Source organism: Phyllopteryx taeniolatus, chromosome 19, assembly GCF_024500385.1.
Source record: "Phyllopteryx taeniolatus isolate TA_2022b chromosome 19, UOR_Ptae_1.2, whole genome shotgun sequence".
Classification (NCBI taxonomy): Eukaryota; Metazoa; Chordata; class Actinopteri; order Syngnathiformes; family Syngnathidae; genus Phyllopteryx; species Phyllopteryx taeniolatus.
Window position 1 is genome coordinate 3498135 of NC_084520.1, and position 18726 is coordinate 3516860.

At 40.3% G+C, this 18726-nt stretch overlaps 2 protein-coding genes across 12 annotated transcripts in view; one reads left to right on the forward strand and one right to left on the reverse strand.

Moving 5' to 3' along the window:
• Nucleotides 1-18726, forward strand: part of map2k4b (mitogen-activated protein kinase kinase 4b) — a 60002-nt gene that overhangs the window by 15264 nt on the left and 26012 nt on the right. For 3 of the 4 annotated variants that reach the window (XM_061755106.1, XM_061755109.1, XM_061755108.1), the window contains 6 exons: nucleotides 13-64; nucleotides 2514-2641; nucleotides 3395-3472; nucleotides 3597-3745; nucleotides 4745-4790; nucleotides 10226-13036. In XM_061755106.1, the coding sequence (XP_061611090.1) occupies nucleotides 13-64; nucleotides 2514-2641; nucleotides 3395-3472; nucleotides 3597-3745; nucleotides 4745-4790; nucleotides 10226-10339 (567 nt within the window). In that variant the 3' untranslated portion in view covers nucleotides 10340-13036. Of the gene's footprint in view, nucleotides 1-12; nucleotides 65-2513; nucleotides 2642-3394; nucleotides 3473-3596; nucleotides 3746-4744; nucleotides 4791-10225; nucleotides 13037-18726 lie in introns of those variants that run through there. The other variant, XM_061755107.1, reaches the window with a different exon arrangement.
• Nucleotides 13132-18726, reverse strand: part of myocd (myocardin) — a 62527-nt gene continuing 56932 nt past the window's right edge. For 7 of the 8 annotated variants that reach the window (XM_061755099.1, XM_061755103.1, XM_061755105.1 and 4 more), the window contains one exon: nucleotides 13132-17174. In XM_061755099.1, the coding sequence (XP_061611083.1) occupies nucleotides 16591-17174 (584 nt within the window). In that variant the 3' untranslated portion in view covers nucleotides 13132-16590. The remainder of the gene's footprint in view (nucleotides 17175-18726) is intronic. The other variant, XM_061755100.1, reaches the window with a different exon arrangement.

Consider the following 18726-nt stretch of genomic DNA (forward strand, 5'->3'; position numbering starts at 1 on the left):
TCTTTTTAACAGACCGTGAAAGCACTGAACCACTTAAAGGAAAACTTGAAAATAATTCACAGAGGTGAGGTGATGCTACATTGTGGACGTCAGGTGATGCTACATTGTGGACGTCAGAGGGCAGATATGACTGAAATCATAAATATGTTTAATCGCCTCATCGTAGCATTAAATATACAACTTGATGGAGAACCTGTTTTGAAATCAGAAGTCAAGGATAATAGTTTGTTCAACTACTGTTCATGCTGCTTTAAAAAAAAAGGGGTTTGGTAACAAAAAAATATTGTAGTATACCAACACTATTATTTGTTACATATGACAATTTGAAATTTTGGTACCGATTTTAGCATGTAAGTTGACGCAAATTATTTGCTCTTTACGGGCAACATAAAATGATGTGGCGGGATACATGTGGCCCCGGGCCTTGAGTTTGACACCTGTGTACTCGGCCATCAATATAAGACAATATAATGAAAAACAGAAAAAAAAAAAAGCATGTGACGATGTATTCTTTTGCTGCTTTGAAAACTACTTCAGAATCAGAATCATCTTTATTTGCCAACTATGTCCAAAAACAACACAAGGAATTTGTTTCCGGTAGTTGGAGCCGCTCTAGTACGACAACAGATAGTCCATTGACAGAGAAAATTTTGAGACATAAAGACATTGACAAAAAACAGTCACTGACCAATAAAGGGTTGCTAGTTATCTGGTAATGCCGGTACATTTTTTTTTTTTATATTTATTTTGGTATTTTTTTGACAATTGTGCAAAACGATGCAGTCCTCTCGCACTTCAAGCAGTTCGAAAGACTAATATTGCAATAGTCCGGTGCAATGACCATTGTGCAAAGTGCACCGAGACTTCAAGCGAGTAGTGCGATTATCTGGGACAATGTTGATTGTGCAGATGTTGCAGATACTCCTCAGTGTGCAAATGGAGCAGATGCTACTCTGGCATGAGTGGCCAGTATTGGTCAACAACAGATATGCAAATAGGGCAGCGTGGCGAGACTACTACAGTGAGTGCACGAGTAATGTATCATTGGCCCCACAGCAATTTTCACATCTCTCGAGAGGTGTTCGATCAGATTCAAGTCTGGGCTCTGGCTGGGCCACTCAAGGACATTCACAGAGTGGTCCTGAAGCTACTCCTTTGTTGTCTTGCCTGTGTGCTTAGGGTCATTGTCCTGTTGGAAGGTAAACCTTTGCCCCAGTCTGAGGTCCTGAGCACTCTGGGGAAGGTTTTCATCTAGTATGTCTCTGGACATTGCTGCATTCATCTTTCCCTCAATCTCTCTCAGTTTCTACCGCTGAAAAACATCCCCACAGCATGATGCTGCAACCACCATGCTTCACTGTACGGATGGTATTGGTCAGGTGATGAGCGGTGCCTGGTTTCCTCCAAACATGACGCCTGGCATTCACGCCAAAGAGTTCAAGCTTTGTCTCATCAGACCAGAAAACTTTCTTTCTCATTGTCTGAGAGTCCTTCAGGTGCCTTTTGTCAAACTCCAAGCAGGCTGTCATGTGCCTTTTACTAAGGAGTAGCTTCCGTCTGGCCACTCAACCACACAATCCTGATTGGTGGAGTGCTGCAGTGATGGTTGTCCTTCTGGAAGGTTCTCCTCTCGCCACAGAGGACCGCTGGAGCGCTGACAGAGTGACCCTCTGTTTCTTGGTCAGCTCCCTGACTAAGGCCCTTCTCTCCTGATCGCTCAGTTTAGATTTGTGCCTCGAGACAGTCCTGTCTCAGAGGTCTACAGACAATCCCTTTGACTTCAAGTTTGGTTTGTGCTCTGACTGTCACCTGTGGGAGCTTATATAGACAGTTGTGTGCCTTTCCAAATCACGGCCAATCAACTGAATTTACCACAGGTGGTACACTGTTTTACCACAGGTGGTACACTGTTTTGTAAAAGTTTTTTATTCCTCAGAGCCATGCTGCGATCGCTCGCTCTATGCACAATCGCTAGAACCATCATCACATGTCTGCCACCTCAGTGCTCCACATTCAACGTGGCGGCCACGGGAGGCCCATCTTTTGAAATTGGATGTAGTCGTTTTGTACATCTGTAACCCGAAAATACTTTAGTCTTATTCGCTGCCTGCATTGCACCGCAGCACCAGTAAACAACAGCGCCCAATCGTCAACTTTGTCAATGGCATTTTAATTAAAACTTTAAACTATTTTTGGACACATTGTTCAGTCCTGATGGTCCGTTTTAGCCGAGGTTCCACTGTATGGATTTAAGCCCAGTTTCCCATAGCTGATGTAATGTTGTTCGTGTTGGTTGCTGTAGTGCTCCATTTTGCATGATGACTCAGCAATGAAGGCCACATAATCAACAGAATCCCCAACGGGAAAAAAAAATCTATGTCCCTCACTAATTGTGTGTTTTGCTTTTAAATTGTACTTTAGTTTTTTATTCCTTCCTACATGTTGACATTGTCATGATATGTACATTTATTTAAAGCAGAACTGAACCAAATTCTCACTTTCTACCTTTCTAGACATCAAACCTTCCAACATTCTTATGGACCGAAAGGGTAACATCAAGCTGTGTGATTTCGGGATCAGCGGCCAGCTCGTGGACTCCATAGCTAAGACCAGAGATGCTGGTTGCAGGCCCTACATGGCAGTAAGTAAAAGAATTACGAGCTTACACCCGAAGAACAACCTGAAAAGTCCAAAACAAGTTCAAGACAAAATTTTGCACAAACCAAAACCCAGGTTGCCTTTATGGCAAGTATATTGTACAGTATGTGATTTCTCTCTGGTCACTGCAGATTGTTGGAGAAAAATAATTTCCAGTATTTTGCAAAGGGAGGGATACGGATCGTTTGTTACCTCCAATTTCATTCAGTGAACGTTACAGCCGCTTTTTTTTAGTTGCTAGAAATTCAGTGGAACAAATTACTGTAATAAGATCCTTTATCAGCATTACCCATTCCAAGTGGCTCCCTTGAGATTTTAAGAGATTGGCTCTGAAAATGTAAATATTTCAAATTGTGTAAAATAGTTGCCAAATGTGCAATCTGGATTAGATTGTCATCAATGTGTTTATTAAATTGTTTTTTAAAAAGATGCTTAGAATAATACCTACTTGGAATAGGCATTTCACAAAATACATTTTTGATCGTAGTAAATTAAGAATAAAATAGTTTTTTAAATATACCACAGTGAACGATTAGTTAACACATCCACCTCACAGTTCAAATTCGGGCTGTGGCGTGCTATTGACCCATGTGTGTGTCCTTAATTAAATTTTGATGGATTAAATATTTGCTTGTTAAATTTAGTAAATTGGGATTTACATTCTGGCTTGACTTGATGGAAAGATAAAAACATAAATACTACTTGCACCCTATTTCTGTGATTGCGTTTTTTCCAGCCCGAAAGAATAGACCCCAGTGCCTCTAGACAAGGTTACGATGTCCGATCTGATGTGTGGAGCTTGGGAATCACATTGGTAAGAAATGTATCTCCATCCATTCCCTTGAACATAATTTTGTCAGGACTCACTGGACCTGTAGTATTTGCTGAACAATCTGAAGTTTAGTATTTTAATTCATATGGTTTGCGTTTGCCTGCAGTACGAGCTGGCCACTGGAAGGTTTCCATACCCCAAGTGGAACAGCGTTTTTGATCAGTTGACGCAAGTGGTGAAAGGAGAACCTCCACAGCTCAGTAATTCTGAGGAGAGGCAATTCTCCCCCAAGTTCATCAATTTTGTTAACTTATGGTAAGCACTTTGCATGCAGTTTTATGTTGAATTGTCAGCCTCCATGTCAATGCATACCACACCATGTTGGCCCCAAGCAGAGATGGGATCAAGTGACAAGTCTCAGTTAAGTCTTAACCTTTGATTGTCAAGCAAGTCCCAAGTCATCTTGTCTTGGGCAAGTCAAGTCCTATGATAAGTCAAGTCCCAAGTCAAGTCAAAATATTAGTGCAGTCTTACCACTAGTATCTGGTCTTCATAAAGAGAGAAGACCAATAAGGGCAAATAATATTATAGGCCAATTTATCTACATTGAATGGATGGATGTATAACACCTCTCAAGATAATGCACTCCAATTCTACACCACTTAATAACACAAATTCAATAATCATCATGTACAAAGAACCCCTCCAGTTTGTGAGGTATAGGCCCACACAGGCAAACAAATATGTGCACTAGCAATTTACACAAGCAATATTAAGTAATTAAACTCACATTTTGGCATTTACACATAGTAATAAAAGTTTGGGAATACAGGAACATTCTAATGACTATTAGCAAACTGCACGTGCGATTAGTTGCTGCATAAAGAAGAGAAGCAGAAACATACGTTTTCTTGAACGCACCATTCGAGGACCGCCAACAAAACGGGACATCTCAAAAGCAGATGAAAAAAACATTATCCCCTCTTTAAAAGCAAAGTGGAAAGAACACAAAATGCTATTGGTCCTCCATTGTTCCTTTTATTTATTTTTAAACTGTTCCTTGTCTTTGCTCAGTTGCAGAATTGAACTGCAAGGCTTAGTGGAAACATGGTTACACAATGCAATCAATAGTAATGTACTATCGATAGTTAGGTTTTAAATGGCTGCACTTTAAATTGCCCTGTTACAATCATCTCTGTTCTGCCACTCCATTTAAGTATTATTACACAGATTCATTTGAACACTTAGGTCAAGTGGATCTGAAAATGACTTAATGATTTTGTGGATTCTAAAATTGCACTATTATTTTTCCAGCCTTACAAAGGATGAATCTAAAAGGCCAAAGTACAGGGAGTTGCTGGTAAGTGTCTCTTTTTGTCGGAATGAATGTAAAATGTCATTGCTACATCTTTAACTACAGCGTGCTTTAAAGCCACTCACGACACACACGCTAAAGAAATCCAATACAAGATCTGTGTTGAAAAGTCTGCATTTACAAATATAACTGTAATATCAGAGCAATAACTTGGTTCGCATTAAGTCAAACGTGGACTTCACCAACACTTCCCTTTGTCACCGGTTCTGTTCGTTATCTACACAGTCAAAGCGTAGCGCAGGGCTATGCATCTACATTGTTGAGGGGACTACATAATAGCAAAGTTCCTGGGTGCCGAACATTTCCTTGAGCTATAACTACACCATTTAGTCAAGAATAGGTGTTATACTACCTAACATGAAATAAACCATTCCTACATATGCATTTTCTTTCACTTTAATCGTATCATCAACAAGTAGGACAATTGTATGTATCCTTGTGATACCCTCAGGCAGTAGACCAGCATACATTTTGGTCTTGAGTTCGCCCAACCAGTCTACATGTGTTTTGTGGACTTGGAGAAGGCGTTCGACCGCGTCCCTCGGGTGGTCCTGTGGGGGGTGCTTCGGGAGTATGGGCTACCGAACCCCCTGATACGGACTGTTCGGTCCCTGTACGACCGGAGTCAGAGTTTGGTCCACATATCCGGCAGTAAGTCGGACTCGTTTCCGGTGAGGGTTGGACTCCGTCAAGGCTGCCCTTTGTCACCGATTCTGATCATAATTTTTATGGACAGAATTTCTAGCCGCAGCCGAGGCGTAGATGGGGTCCGGTTTGGTGGCCTCAGTATTGCATCTCTGCTTTTTGCAGATGATGTGGTTCTGTTGGCTTCATCAAGCCGTGACCTCCAACTCTCACTGGAGCAGTTCGGAGCCAACTGTGAAGCGCCTGGGATGAGAATCAGCACCTCCAAATCTGAGACCATGGTCCTCAGTCGGAAAAGGGTGGCGTGCCCACTCCGTGTCGGGGATGAGATCCTGCCCCAAGTGGCGGAGTTCAAGTATATTGGGGTCTTGTTCACGAGTGAGGGAAGAATGGAACGGGAGATCGACAGGCGGATCGGTGCAGCGTCTGCAGTGATGCAGACTTTGTATCGGTCCGGTGTGGTAAAGAAGGAGCCAAGTCGGAAGGCGAAGCTCTCGATTTATCGGTTGATCTACGTTCCTACCCTCACCTATGGTCACGAGCTGTGGGTCGTGACCGAAAGAACGAGATCCCAGATGCAAGCGGCCGAAATGAGTTTCCTCCGCAGGGTGTCCGGGCTCTCCCTTAGAGATAGGGTGAGAAGCTCGGTCATCCGGGAGGAGCTCAGAGTAGAGTCGCTCCTCCTCCACATCGAGTGGAGCCAGATGAGGTGGCTGGGGCATCTGATTCGGATGCCTCCCGGACGCCTCCCCGGTGAGGTGTTCCGGGCACGTCCCACCGGGAGGAGACCTCGGGGACGACCCAGGACACGCTGGAGAGACTACGTCCTTCGGCTGGCCTGGGAACGCCTCGGGATCCCCCCTGGAAGAGATGGATGAAGTGGCTGGGGCGAGGGAAGTCTGGGCGTCCCTGCTAAAGCTACTGCCCCTGCGACCCGACCTCGGATAAGCGGTAGAAGATGGATGGATGGATGGATGTTATATTGCAGCCATTTGCTAAAATCATTTAAGTTCCTTTTTTCCTCATTAATGTACACACAGCACCCCATATTGACAGAAAAAAACAAAATTGTTGAAATTTTTGCAGATATATTAAAAAAGAAAAACTGAAATATCACACAGCCATAAGTATTCAAACCCTTTGCTGTGACACTCATATATTTAATTCTGGCGCTGTCCATTTCTTCTGATCATCCTTGAGATGGTTCTACACCTTCATTGGAGTCCAGCTGTGTTTGATTATACTGATTGGACTTGATTAGTAAAGCCAGACACCTGTCTATATAAGAGCTTACAGCTCACAGTGCATGTCAGAGCAAATGAGAATCATGAGGTCAAAGGAACTGCCTGAAGAGCTAAGAGACACAATTGTAGCAAGGCACAGATCTGGCCAAGGTTACAAAAACAATTGTGCTGCACTTAAGGCTCCTAAGAGCACAGTGGCCTCCATAATCTTTCAATGAAGATGTTTGGGACGACCAGAACCTTCCTAGAGCTGACCGTCCGGCCAAACTGATCAATTGGGGAGAAGAGCTTTGGGAGAGAGGTAAAGAAGAACCCAAATAGGCTGTGGCTTAGCTCCAGAGATACAGTCGGGAGATGGGAGAAAGTTCTAGAAAGTCAACCATCACTGCAGCTCTCCACCAGTCTGGGCTTTATGGAAAAGTGGGGCGACGGAAGTCTCTCCTCAGTGCAAGACACATGAAAGCCCGCATGGCGTTTGGTAAAAAACACCTAAAGGACTCCAAGATGGTGAGAAATAAGGTTCTCTGGTCTGATGAGACCAAGATAGAAATTGTTGGCCTTAATTCTGAGTGGCATGTGTGGAGAAAAGCAGGCACTGCTCATCACCTGTCCAATACAGTCCAAACAGTGAAGCATGGTGGTGGCAGCATCATGCTGTGGGTGTGTTTTTCAGCTGCAGGGACAGGGAGACTGGCCAAGGACAGGGGATATCCTGGACAAAAACCTTATCCAGAGCACTCAGAACCTCAGACTGGGCTGAAGGTTCACCTTCCAACAAGACATTGACCCTAAGCAGACAGCTAAAATAATGAAGGAGTGGCTTCAGAACAACTACGTGACTGTTTTTGAATGGCCTAGCCAGAGCCCTGACTTAAACCCAATTCAGCATTTCTGGAGAGACCTGAAAATGGCTGTCCACCAACATTCACCATCCAACCTGACAGAACTGGAGAGGATCTGCAAGGAGGAATGGTAGAGGATCCCCAAATCCAGGTGTGAAAACATTCTGCATCATTCCCATTAAGACTCATGGCTGTATTAGCTCAAAAGGGTGCTTCTACTAAATACAGAGCAAAGTGTCTAAATACTTGTGGCTGTGTGATGTTTTTTAATAAATCTGCAAACATTTCAATAATTAAATTGTTTTCTGTCAATATGGGATGCTGTGTGTACATTAATGAGGAAAAACATGAACTTAAATGATTTTAGCAAATGGCTGCAATATAACAGAGTGAAACATTTAAGGTGGTCTCAATACTTTCCGTACCCACTGTAGATAAGCTTGAGAAATTCGAATGACCTGATTTCAGCCCTTTCTGCAGAAAAACGTCAGGAACTCAGGAATGTGTGGACGATTTAATTCATATTTCTCACGTTTACTGAGGCACCATAGAGCCAATTTTGCATCCAAAATACTAGAAAAAGTTGGTTTGGTAAAATATGGCACCTTTAAGTCACTTGAGAGAAATACATTACATTTTCGAATGCCTAACTTTGGGGATTTTGTTTTAAAGAACCACCTAACAACACATACTTCTGTGAGTCTGGAGAAAATTAATTATAATTGCAAAAACTCTGAGTGCAGCTTAGGTCTTTGGAGCTGAATAACGGCTGACGTGAGTGTCATGTGTTTGTGGTGATCAATAAAAAAAAACAACGCAATACAAAAATGCATATGATGACAAGTTTGTCCAAGTGTACATGCTGTAGATAGCTGCCTGCTCATCTGCACAAAGGATCTGATGTGAGTCTATTTTTAGGCTGTACCCACCTCTGGAAAAGGCTGATGGCACGCTTACCTGTCTCACTTGACTTTGCACTTCAATTCTCCGTTGTGCCGAACCCTCTGTAAAAGTTTGAGAAGGAGTCATGCATTGTTTTGTGGTACCGCTTCACGTAATATTCTGTCATCACAGCTCTCGTGATGACAGAATGTGCAATGTGCAACGAGAGCAATGCTCTCGTTGCACAGTAAACACACTGGTTTAATACTTGTTGCGTTCGGCAGACAAAATAAATACTTCTCAGTCTATTCCATCTGGATTTGCCAGTTTTCAACATCCACCATACGTTATTTCGGCTGTGAAGCCTGTCTTTTTTGCCAAAGTTTGTCGTGATTCCTGATGTTTGGATTTTGGTGCAGGCCAGTAGCTCCTTTGTGCACATGGGCGGGCAGCTATTTACGGCAAGAACACTTGACAAACTTGTCGTCATATGCCTTTTTATATTGCTGTTTTTTTATTTTATTTATTTATTATTTTTATTGATGGCTGCAAACACATTACAACACGTTACATCAAATTAAAATATGGAAGTCTGGCGGGCCGAATCACATATTCAAACGGACCGTATTCGTTGGTTAGGCCTGGTGTAGAATGTGTACAGTTTAGTGGATCCTTAGGATCTCATTTCTACTGTTTCCAGATGATGTGGTCCTGACCTTTTAATATTCTGCCTCAGATAGGAGTGGTTAGGCATTGCAGTGTCTGGTGCCATCCTTCTCTCGTGAACATGAGATCAACATAGGGATCGGGGCAGTAATGGGGTCACTGTATTTGACTGTCCTGTTAGAGTGAGTGTCACAGCTGGAACACCTCTGTGTCCCCTCTACAACCACTACAATCCTTAACTACATTAAAAACATTAAATTAAAGGAAGTCAAAAATTGTAAATTTTCTCTATGAAGTCAACTTGGATACAGGTCTGCATTGGATAGTTTTATCAGTCAAATGGACATATATCATTCACTGATAATGCAGAATTATTCTGATGCTGACAATGCATTTACAGTCTACTCCAAAAGTACTGGAACGGTAAGGTCAATTCTTGTTTTTGTTGTATATTGAAGACATTTAGGTTTCAGATCAAAAGATGAATATGAGACAAATGTTCAGAATTCCGGCTTTAGTTTCATGGTATTTACATCAATATTTGGTGGCATAACCCTTATTTGCAATAACTGCATCGAGCCTGCGACCCATTGACTTCACCAGACTGTTGCATTCTTCATTTGAAATGCTTTTCCAGACCTTTACTGCAGCATTTTTCAGTTCTTGTTTGTTTCTGGGGGTTTCTCCCTTCAGTCTCCTCTTCGGGAGTTAAAATGCATGCTCAATTGGGTTAAGGTCATGTGATTGACTTGGCCAGTCTAAGACCTTCCACTTTTTCCCCTGATGAAGTCCTTTGTTGTGTTGGCAGTGTGTTTTTGGTCATTGTCTTGTTGCATGATGAAGCTTCTCCCGATTAGTTTGTTCAATTTAAATAAATTTCATCATGTCTGTTCCAATACTTTTTCTCACTTGAAAAGTGAAGGTGTGCTGTCCTGAGTTGTTTAACACATCTTGATCTAAATAGCATAAAATAAAAGCTGGAATTCTGAACTTTCGTCTCATATTCATCTTTTGAACTGAAACCCAAATGTCTTCAGTATACAACAAAAAGAAAGGAATTGACCTTGGCGTTCCAGTACTTTTGGAGGGGACTGTATATACCAGTTCTTTTTATTAATTATTGTGTGTTTATCTCACCCAGAAACATCCGTTCATTCTCATGTATGAAGAGCGTTTTGTGGATGTCGCCAGTTATGTCTGCCGCATCCTGGATCAGATCCCCGCCTCTCCCACCTCGCCCATGTATGTGGACTGAGGGTGTTGGGGGTGGGAGGGGTAAATAGAACTCCCCACGATGCAGCGGGTGGGAAACACCGAGCTTTGTGAGGTGACGACCGTAATCTTAGCTCCTGGACTTTTATAGAATCTACGATTTAGTAGCGTTCCAAAGAAGAGAGAAACACAAGTGGTGCAATGAGATAAATATTAAGCCAACCCTTCCACCACACTTCACCAAGTCACTCATTGTTCACACAATCAAAAACAAAAATGAATCTACCAAATAAAAAGACAGAGCAATGGTGCTCATGACTAAAAATAGCCAGATTGTGTGTTGTGGACTGTACGTATGCATTTGTGTGTTCACCTCTGAGGAAATGTACAGATGTAATCAGCTAGACCTACTCTGTAAACACACACAACCATCTTGGAGTTTGTCTCCACGGTAACTAAATAAGTATGCAAAATGCGCTTGTCGGGGTAAATAATTATGGATTTGGTTGTGTGGCTTTGTCCTTTCTTCTCTGTCTCTCTCTTCAATGTGGAGTCCGTGAATGTCTGTCTTAACACACAATTAGGACAATAGTCAATGCTCACGCTCAAGGTCACCCCAGTGACCCCTCGCCAGTAATGTCATTGCATTCAAGTCACTGAGATAAGCATTTTTGTCCATAGCATGTTAGTAAAATATTTGGGAAATGTTCTTATGCCACAGCATTACCCCCAGTCATATTCAATGTTGTGTTTTTCCATAGATTCAGTGTTGTTCAGAAGAGTCATCAGTCTCGTTGAAGCTTATTTTGATATTGGAACCTGATTGAATAACAATGATGGTACATTTACTGTGGTTAATCATGCCATTTAATTAAATTATTTTAAAGGAACTGGAAAGAGCTAATTGGTTGACAGAAGGAACAGGGCTTCTCGTCAGCCCTGTTCCTTGTGTCAACCAATCAGCTCCTAGGTGGAGACAAAAACCACCGAGCAGGCAAGACATGAACGTGGGACACAGGATAACTTGACAAAACATTAAAAAAAATAAATATAATCAAAACGAAGTGAATCAAAACACACATCCTGACATTATCCATGCTTTTTATAAGGCAATTTACACTATAGGCTACATACTATTTTGTGTTATGTATGTAAATATGATAGTTATTCAATTATTATTGACAATTAGGTTTAGACATTAAGCAAGGTGATAACACTTAAGCAAAGGAAATATTTTTATTTAAACAGATTCATATTAAAAACGGCTTATGTAACTTTTCAAAACAATATAATAAGTTTATTGAGAACTTTTATTTCAGATCAAATAAATGCTCATCTCTGTGACTTCAAAGTAATGCTAATGCACAAACTGGCTAATGCAATGCTTGCCTGATGTAAAGTTACTTGATGTCCACTGATGTATATGTGTATGTATATAGTGCATCTAATCTGCTGTTCTTGGCAGGTTTTGCTAGACCGTAAAGGCCCATTCGAACAAAACGACATATGTTGGTGGTATGAGCAGGAAAAAAAAACATTTGGATGGAATTTTCCATTTGAGAGTGGGCCTTGATGCCTCTTAACATCCTGTTCTCGCACTGTACAGTTTTACTGCTCATCCACACTGATCACAGATCCACCATGCTGCATTACAAAGACAAAAGGTGTAACTATGTATATTTGAGAACTAGCCTGACAAGGGTTTTCCGCTAATAGATAAACAACACCAGTAAATGCTGCTAAATGATGTCCTCTTTCACTTTTGCCACTAAAATACTTTTAAGAATGGTGGAAGATCACTCATTCGTGGACTCAGCATGTTCCTCCAAGCATGTTGCTCTGGCTTGCACTGATGATGAAAACCTACATCAAATTATGTATTTCAATCAAAGTGCCATAATCCCCCAAATAGGGAGGCCAGAGAAGGTTTGAATTAGGACTATTTGGATGGATTGCAGTCGAGCCAGTGTTCTCTCTTTTGGTCAACTGGAGTGTTCTGTCACTACTTATCTGTCTTTCTTTATCTGTAATGCGGAAATGATGCAAACCTACCAAAATAAATAGAGTAAAATAAATCGATCTGTTCCTCACCTATGGGGTATGTTTTCTAGCCCTTGTGAATGCAGATCACTGGGGTACATGTTGTATAAACTGCAATCTACTAGAATGTTCATATTAGATTATAAAATAATATTAAGGGCAATTAATATTATATTGTATGTCTATTAAGGGTTACCAATAAAGTTCCTGTGGAAAATAATGGATTTGTATTTTCTTTCCCACCCAGGCCCCAAAAAAAGAGGTGCACGGTTTATTTTGCTGCGGTGAATTTATTGCTCAATTTTCTGTTGTGTACAGCAATGCAGGCATTTTTTTCAAACAATATTAAGTCTTTGGCCCAGCAACATTGCAGCTTCTGTCAGAGACACACAAACATTATTTATTTATTTTTTTTACAAACATAGTCTTGGTTGGGGAAAACAATTGCTATATGATCCCAAAGACCAGATGCTATGATTGCAAGGCAGAAAGGTAAAACTGCCATCTTAATACAGCAGGGTGGAAATTAAATGAGTTGCTTCAATACTCATTGATAGTGACTGTGTGGTTGTGAAACGATGGGCAATTATTCCAAAATCATATTTTCTTTCTTGATGTTTTGACCTATAAGAGTGGTGGTAAAGAAAATGTCAATATTGTGATGTATTGTTTTCTTTTAGCATTAAATATCAATATTATAGTTGTCTGGTGTCCAAGGACTATATGGCAATTTTGACCTCTTAATATGTGAATCTCACGTGTCTCCTTCATGCATTGTCATCACAGTAAAGGACCAATGGAAACACATTTTATTACATATTGTGCACAAGTTGACTTAAACATAAAACAAAAGTAAAGTATACAGGGATGATTGATTGATTTACAGTTTAAAACAGCAATTGGACATAATAAAAAACACTTTTTTTCCCCCCCCTGCTTGATTATTAATAATTGTTCTCTTCACTTACATAGACTTCCGAGAGTTTGTCAAATATATTAATTGACACCATAGCTGTATTGTGATATCCATCCATCCATTTCCTTTACCGCTTCTCCTCACGCGGGTCGCGGGCTGCTGGAGCCTATCCCAGCTATCTTTGGGCGAGAGGCGAGGTACACCCTGAACCAGTCGTCAGCCATTCGCAGGGCACAGGGAAAGAAACAACAATTTGCACCTATGGGCAATTTAGAGTCTCCAATCAACCTAGCACGCGTGTTTTTGGGATATGGGAGGAAACCGGAGAACCCGGAGAAAACCCACCCGGGCACGGGGAGAACATGCAAACTCCACACAGGCAGGGCCGGGATTTGAACCCCGGTCCCCAGAACTGTGAGGCAGAAGTGCTAACCAGTCGCTCACCGTGCCGGCTATTATGATATTGGTGTTAAATTACTCTGTGAATCCCACAGTATTTGTGATCAACTGCCTTATGATTTGTATCCCTGTAGGTTTGAGTTGTTTTTCTTAACCTATGCCTTTGTGAAGTTCAATGCTACAAAATATAGCTGTGAACAATGTTACAATACATTGGTGATCAATGTTTACTGAGAACAAAATGGAAGAAAGCAATAGTTTAACATTTTGGGAAACACTGCAACTTTACAGTTGTTTAGAGTACATATATTCAAGATAGTTATTTTGCCTAGGGACTGCAAATCTTTGGAAAGTTTTCTTTTATATATATTTTTTTTTGGGGGGGGGGGCTGGATTTACAATGAAGAAAAACATATTAACACCGTGATGAATGTAGCCTTGCATCGAGCAGATTAAGCAAAGAACTCTCAAAAGTGTAAGTATTTACATGTGCAACAAAGTGGAACTGCTTATTAGGGCACCTATTTTGTGAAGGCCAGCTGTGGTGAGTTAAAAGGCAGTATTCACAGTCGAAATCTGTATACAGGTATACTTATATATTACATTTATTATTCACAAGTGCTAGTAATGGACAATTCATGATGGCAAATGATTTAAGAAGATGATTCATTTTGAAGTGGTTATTTCACTTTGCATCACATTTTCAAAGACAAACGTCTGTGGTCAAATGGCAGCACTGGAGTTTTCTATTCAATCCAAAAACAAACTGCAATCTCTACATAGGAATGTAAGTATAAATACATGAAACAGCACAAATATTACACAAAATAAATAACTGTGGCTGGCCTGGGGTTGTAAAGGGTGAACATTTGTTTGGGAAAAAAAGTATTTGTTAAAAAAATGGAGATTACATTGAAATTTACCTGCCGTTTGTTTTTTATGGAAGCATAAATGATGATAAAGGCACAATTTCTGCTGATTAAAATACATAGTTCAACAATTTCAGACATTTTTATATATATATAATGTCACTCCATGGATAACTGTTTTAAAAAAGTGCTACAAGGGTCCCTCAAAGGAATGCCAGGCATCTTTACCCATGTGGATATAAAAGGTCTACACATCCCTGTTTAAAGGTTTTTGTGAAGCAAAAAAAACTATATAATTCAAAACTTTTTTTCCACCGTTACTGTGACCAATAAGCTGTACAACTAAATTTTAAAGTATTTTCAAGAGGGGGGAAATGATTAACTCAGATAATGTGATTGCATAAGTGTCCACACCCGCTAGTAACTTGGGATGTGGCTCTGTTCTGAATCAACCAATCGTATTCAAACTCATGTTAAATGGGAGTCGGTTTGTGGGTCTACATTAGTCAGTTAGCACTAAACCTTCATGCTTCCACTACAAAGAGAGAAAATGTAAGGAAACGGCCCACTGCAACATATGAAATTTATTTGGGTTTATTCAGAGGCACTTCGATGATGGCGAGTATGTGCTGACTCTCATTTAACATGATTTGATTCTGAACAGAGCCACATCCTCTGTGATAAGAGGGTGTGCACACTTCTGAAACCATATCTCAGTTTATTTTCCTTCCCTCTTGAAAAAAACCCATATATTTTCTTTCTTATTTTTAGTTTTTTTTAAGGGTAGAGGTTACCTTAATGGAGGAAAAGGTTATTAAATTATTTATCGTGGTATCGTTTTATAATATGACAAAAGAAAATGGCAATTTGAACAGGGGTGTGTAGACTTTTTATACTCACTGAATAGTCTATCACAAAGCAAAGTGTATCAAATACTGTATCAGTTAAACTAAAGGTGTACAGTGAGTTTTGTTCATATTTACATTCAAAGATGAAATTATTAACACAAACTCCAAAACTTTAAAATAGTGGTAAAAATTAGCCTTGGCGTAGCGATGGTGTAACACTTTCAACATTTCATAAATTGGTATTACAAAGCATTATGCTGCCTGTAATGTAATTGTAGAATATTTAATTCATATTAATTTGGCTTTTGTTCACACACAGCCTATCAAAAAGGCCCTGGGATTTGTATTCCAGGGATGACAACTGATTACTTGAAACCTTTGATGCAAACTAATACATAAAAACAGTATTTTAAAGTCAGACTGCACTGGGTTGATTGTCCTGTACCATTCTGAACCACCGTTACCCCTGTCCCCCGCTGGCACACACTCACAGTGGAACATTCATCCGTCCCAAGCATGTTTACGTACTCATCATAACATTTGATATGACACTGCAAGAAGGCAGTTTACTGGTTTTCTAAATCAATTTTTATTTACCGAGTGAATGGTGATATTTCCCCGAAGACAAACACAACAGTGTGGAAAAAAAACAAAAAACAGTTCTTCCACTGTCACTGCCAATGTTTCGATAGAGAACTTTACTCTCTTAAATCTATTGCTCTATTATGTCTATGGCACACTTTTTTCTTCCAAAGGCTCCTTTATATAATTAAGTAAGGTGGTAGTTATCATTCATAACTGGAGGGCAAAATGATCCCCATTTATTATACAACACATCTGAGCAAGCATGTGTTCCAGCTGCATTGAGGCCAAGAAAGCGTACCACGCAGGAGCACAGTAGGAGTCATGGCTGCTTGAGTACGGTACAGATTTAAAAAAAAAAAAAAAAAAAAAAAGCAAGATAATGTTTTTTTTTTTTTTTTTTTTTTTTAAACATTTTCATTTACCGATGAATGGATCTTAACCCATGCATAAACATAAGGTATATTGACGAAGTTGTCTATTTTGGTGTTGAATCAGGATTGGTCTGACTCAGGATTGCAGGGCTTTGGCTCTTTTGAGTTCCATTATTTTCTTAGCTAATGCTGTAGTTGATTCATGTGATGTGTACAGTTAAATTACAAGCTGGTGTGTTAGCTTTGGCTTGTCGATCTGTCTGTGTTCACCAGTGCTCCAGATGAAGGTCCATAGCAGAGTTTAAGTTAATGTCACTGACATCCAAGAACTCTGCGTTAAAAATGCTGGGCACAATGGATGTTGGGACATTGAAGGCGGCGGTTGAGGTTGGTGGAGTAAGGTCCAACCACTCCATTGTCTCCCATGGGGTTTCACTGAAAGCCATACTGACCATCCCCTGCACTTCCGGGAAAGGAGACACCTTGTTGAGGGGTGAAAGAGGTGTGTCCGGCAGATCTCTGTTGGTCCCAACTTTGTCCTGTTGGGGATGGTGAGGGTTGCGCTGGTGGTTGTGGGGGCTGCTGTATCCTTCGCTATCTCGATTTCCGTCGTCTTCTTGGTGCCCGTCATCTGTGGCCATCTTAAGAGAGGTTGCCTCCCCTCCCCTGCTCATTGGGCCCAGCAGAGTCTCCAGGTGGTCGTAATGAAGCTGTGTGGGCGACTGGTGTTCGTAGTGGCGGTGGAGCCTTGGGACGAGTAGGCTGGGGTACCCTGGGAACACAGTAATGTGAGGCAAGACTTTGGTTACAGAGGACCTCTCCCTCTCTTCTCTGGCGTTAGCTGGCATCTCTTGAAGAGAAAGAAGATGAGGGAGCAACGCATCAGGTTGATGATGATGTAACTAATATATAAAATGGTAGAGTCTAGTTTCAAACAATTAGTTTAAATGTTCACACTTGACAGGTTTTGTAATAAGCAAATTTTGTTTTGTGTGAATACTGTCATCTATAAAGTATTTTAGCTCCAGACAGTTTGAAGAGATAGTTCTTGGTCTGCTTGGTTTTGTAAATTACATCTTGTGCGTTTTGGACCAGATCCGCTGCAATTTGAATGTTAAAAAGACCTAAGACAAAGACCAGTGTTAAAATGAGCAGAGAAAAAGCATGAAACGTGCAACCGTTGAATCCACAATCTCCTGGTGGTATATATTTTATCTGTGTGCGTCACACAATGTCAACGTTTTGATTGATTTAACAGTGACCCTTAGTAGAGAGAGAGTGCGAAGGCAGATTGATAAGGATTTTACATCTTGCAGTTTTTGGGTACTGTCTAATGAGAGTTGATAGAATGCGAACATTTGGTATGCTAACCTAGCAAAATACAACCTGTGTTGAGAAAACGTTAAGGCCAATTAATAATGATTTTATTATCTTTTCTTGTTTTCAGATTATTATTATGTTTATTATTATTATTTCTAATGACAATGGATACATTGCTAACATGATAACAGACTGTATGCGGACTTATAAAAACATATAAACCAGAGCAGAGAAAGTGCTAAACCCAGGTGACAAGGATTTTACAATTTGCCCTATTTTCAGGTATTATTTCTAATGAAAATGGATAAAATGCTAAATGCTAACATATTGTATGTTGACATAAAAACATATCAACCTGAACAGGGAAAGTGCTGAGGCAACTTAATGATTTGACATCTTGCCTTGTATTTCCAATGATGATGATGATACAAATGCTAACGTGCTAACTTTTTGTATATAGCAAGATAGAAACCTAAGCGCAAGAGGGGGTAAGATAGATCGTTAAGGATTTAACATCTTGCCCTAGTCTAATGAGAACAATTCAAAATGCAAAAAAAAAGTATGGTACCATCTAGTACGATAGTAACCTGGGTAGAGAAAGTGATGAGGAGGACTGATAAAGATTTTACACCGAAAATGGACAGATGTAATGGATGGATGGATCTTTCTATGTAGTTGGGTAATCTGTCTAATGTGAAGTGATAAAATGAAAACATGCTAACTGTTGCTCAGTAGAAGTTAGAGTTAGTGCCTTTTTCCACAAGCAGGCCCATACAGTATATTTATCAAGGGATAACAAAGCAATACCTCTACTGCTAAGCATCAAATGAACATATTAAACCAAGTGTGACACAAATCCAAATATTCAAAATAAACAATGGTTTTGAACTGTTCTGCTTTATAGCCTACTTGTAGGTATCGCTAATATTTAGCGCTGCTCATGTAATAGTGTAGTCTACACCACTGTAAACAATAGGAGGTGTTTTATTACATGAATGCTGATAGTCTCACTTAACAATTGAGCATTTTCACCTTTGATAACATGATTTTCGATAGAGTTCATTTATTAGCTCTCATTAGAT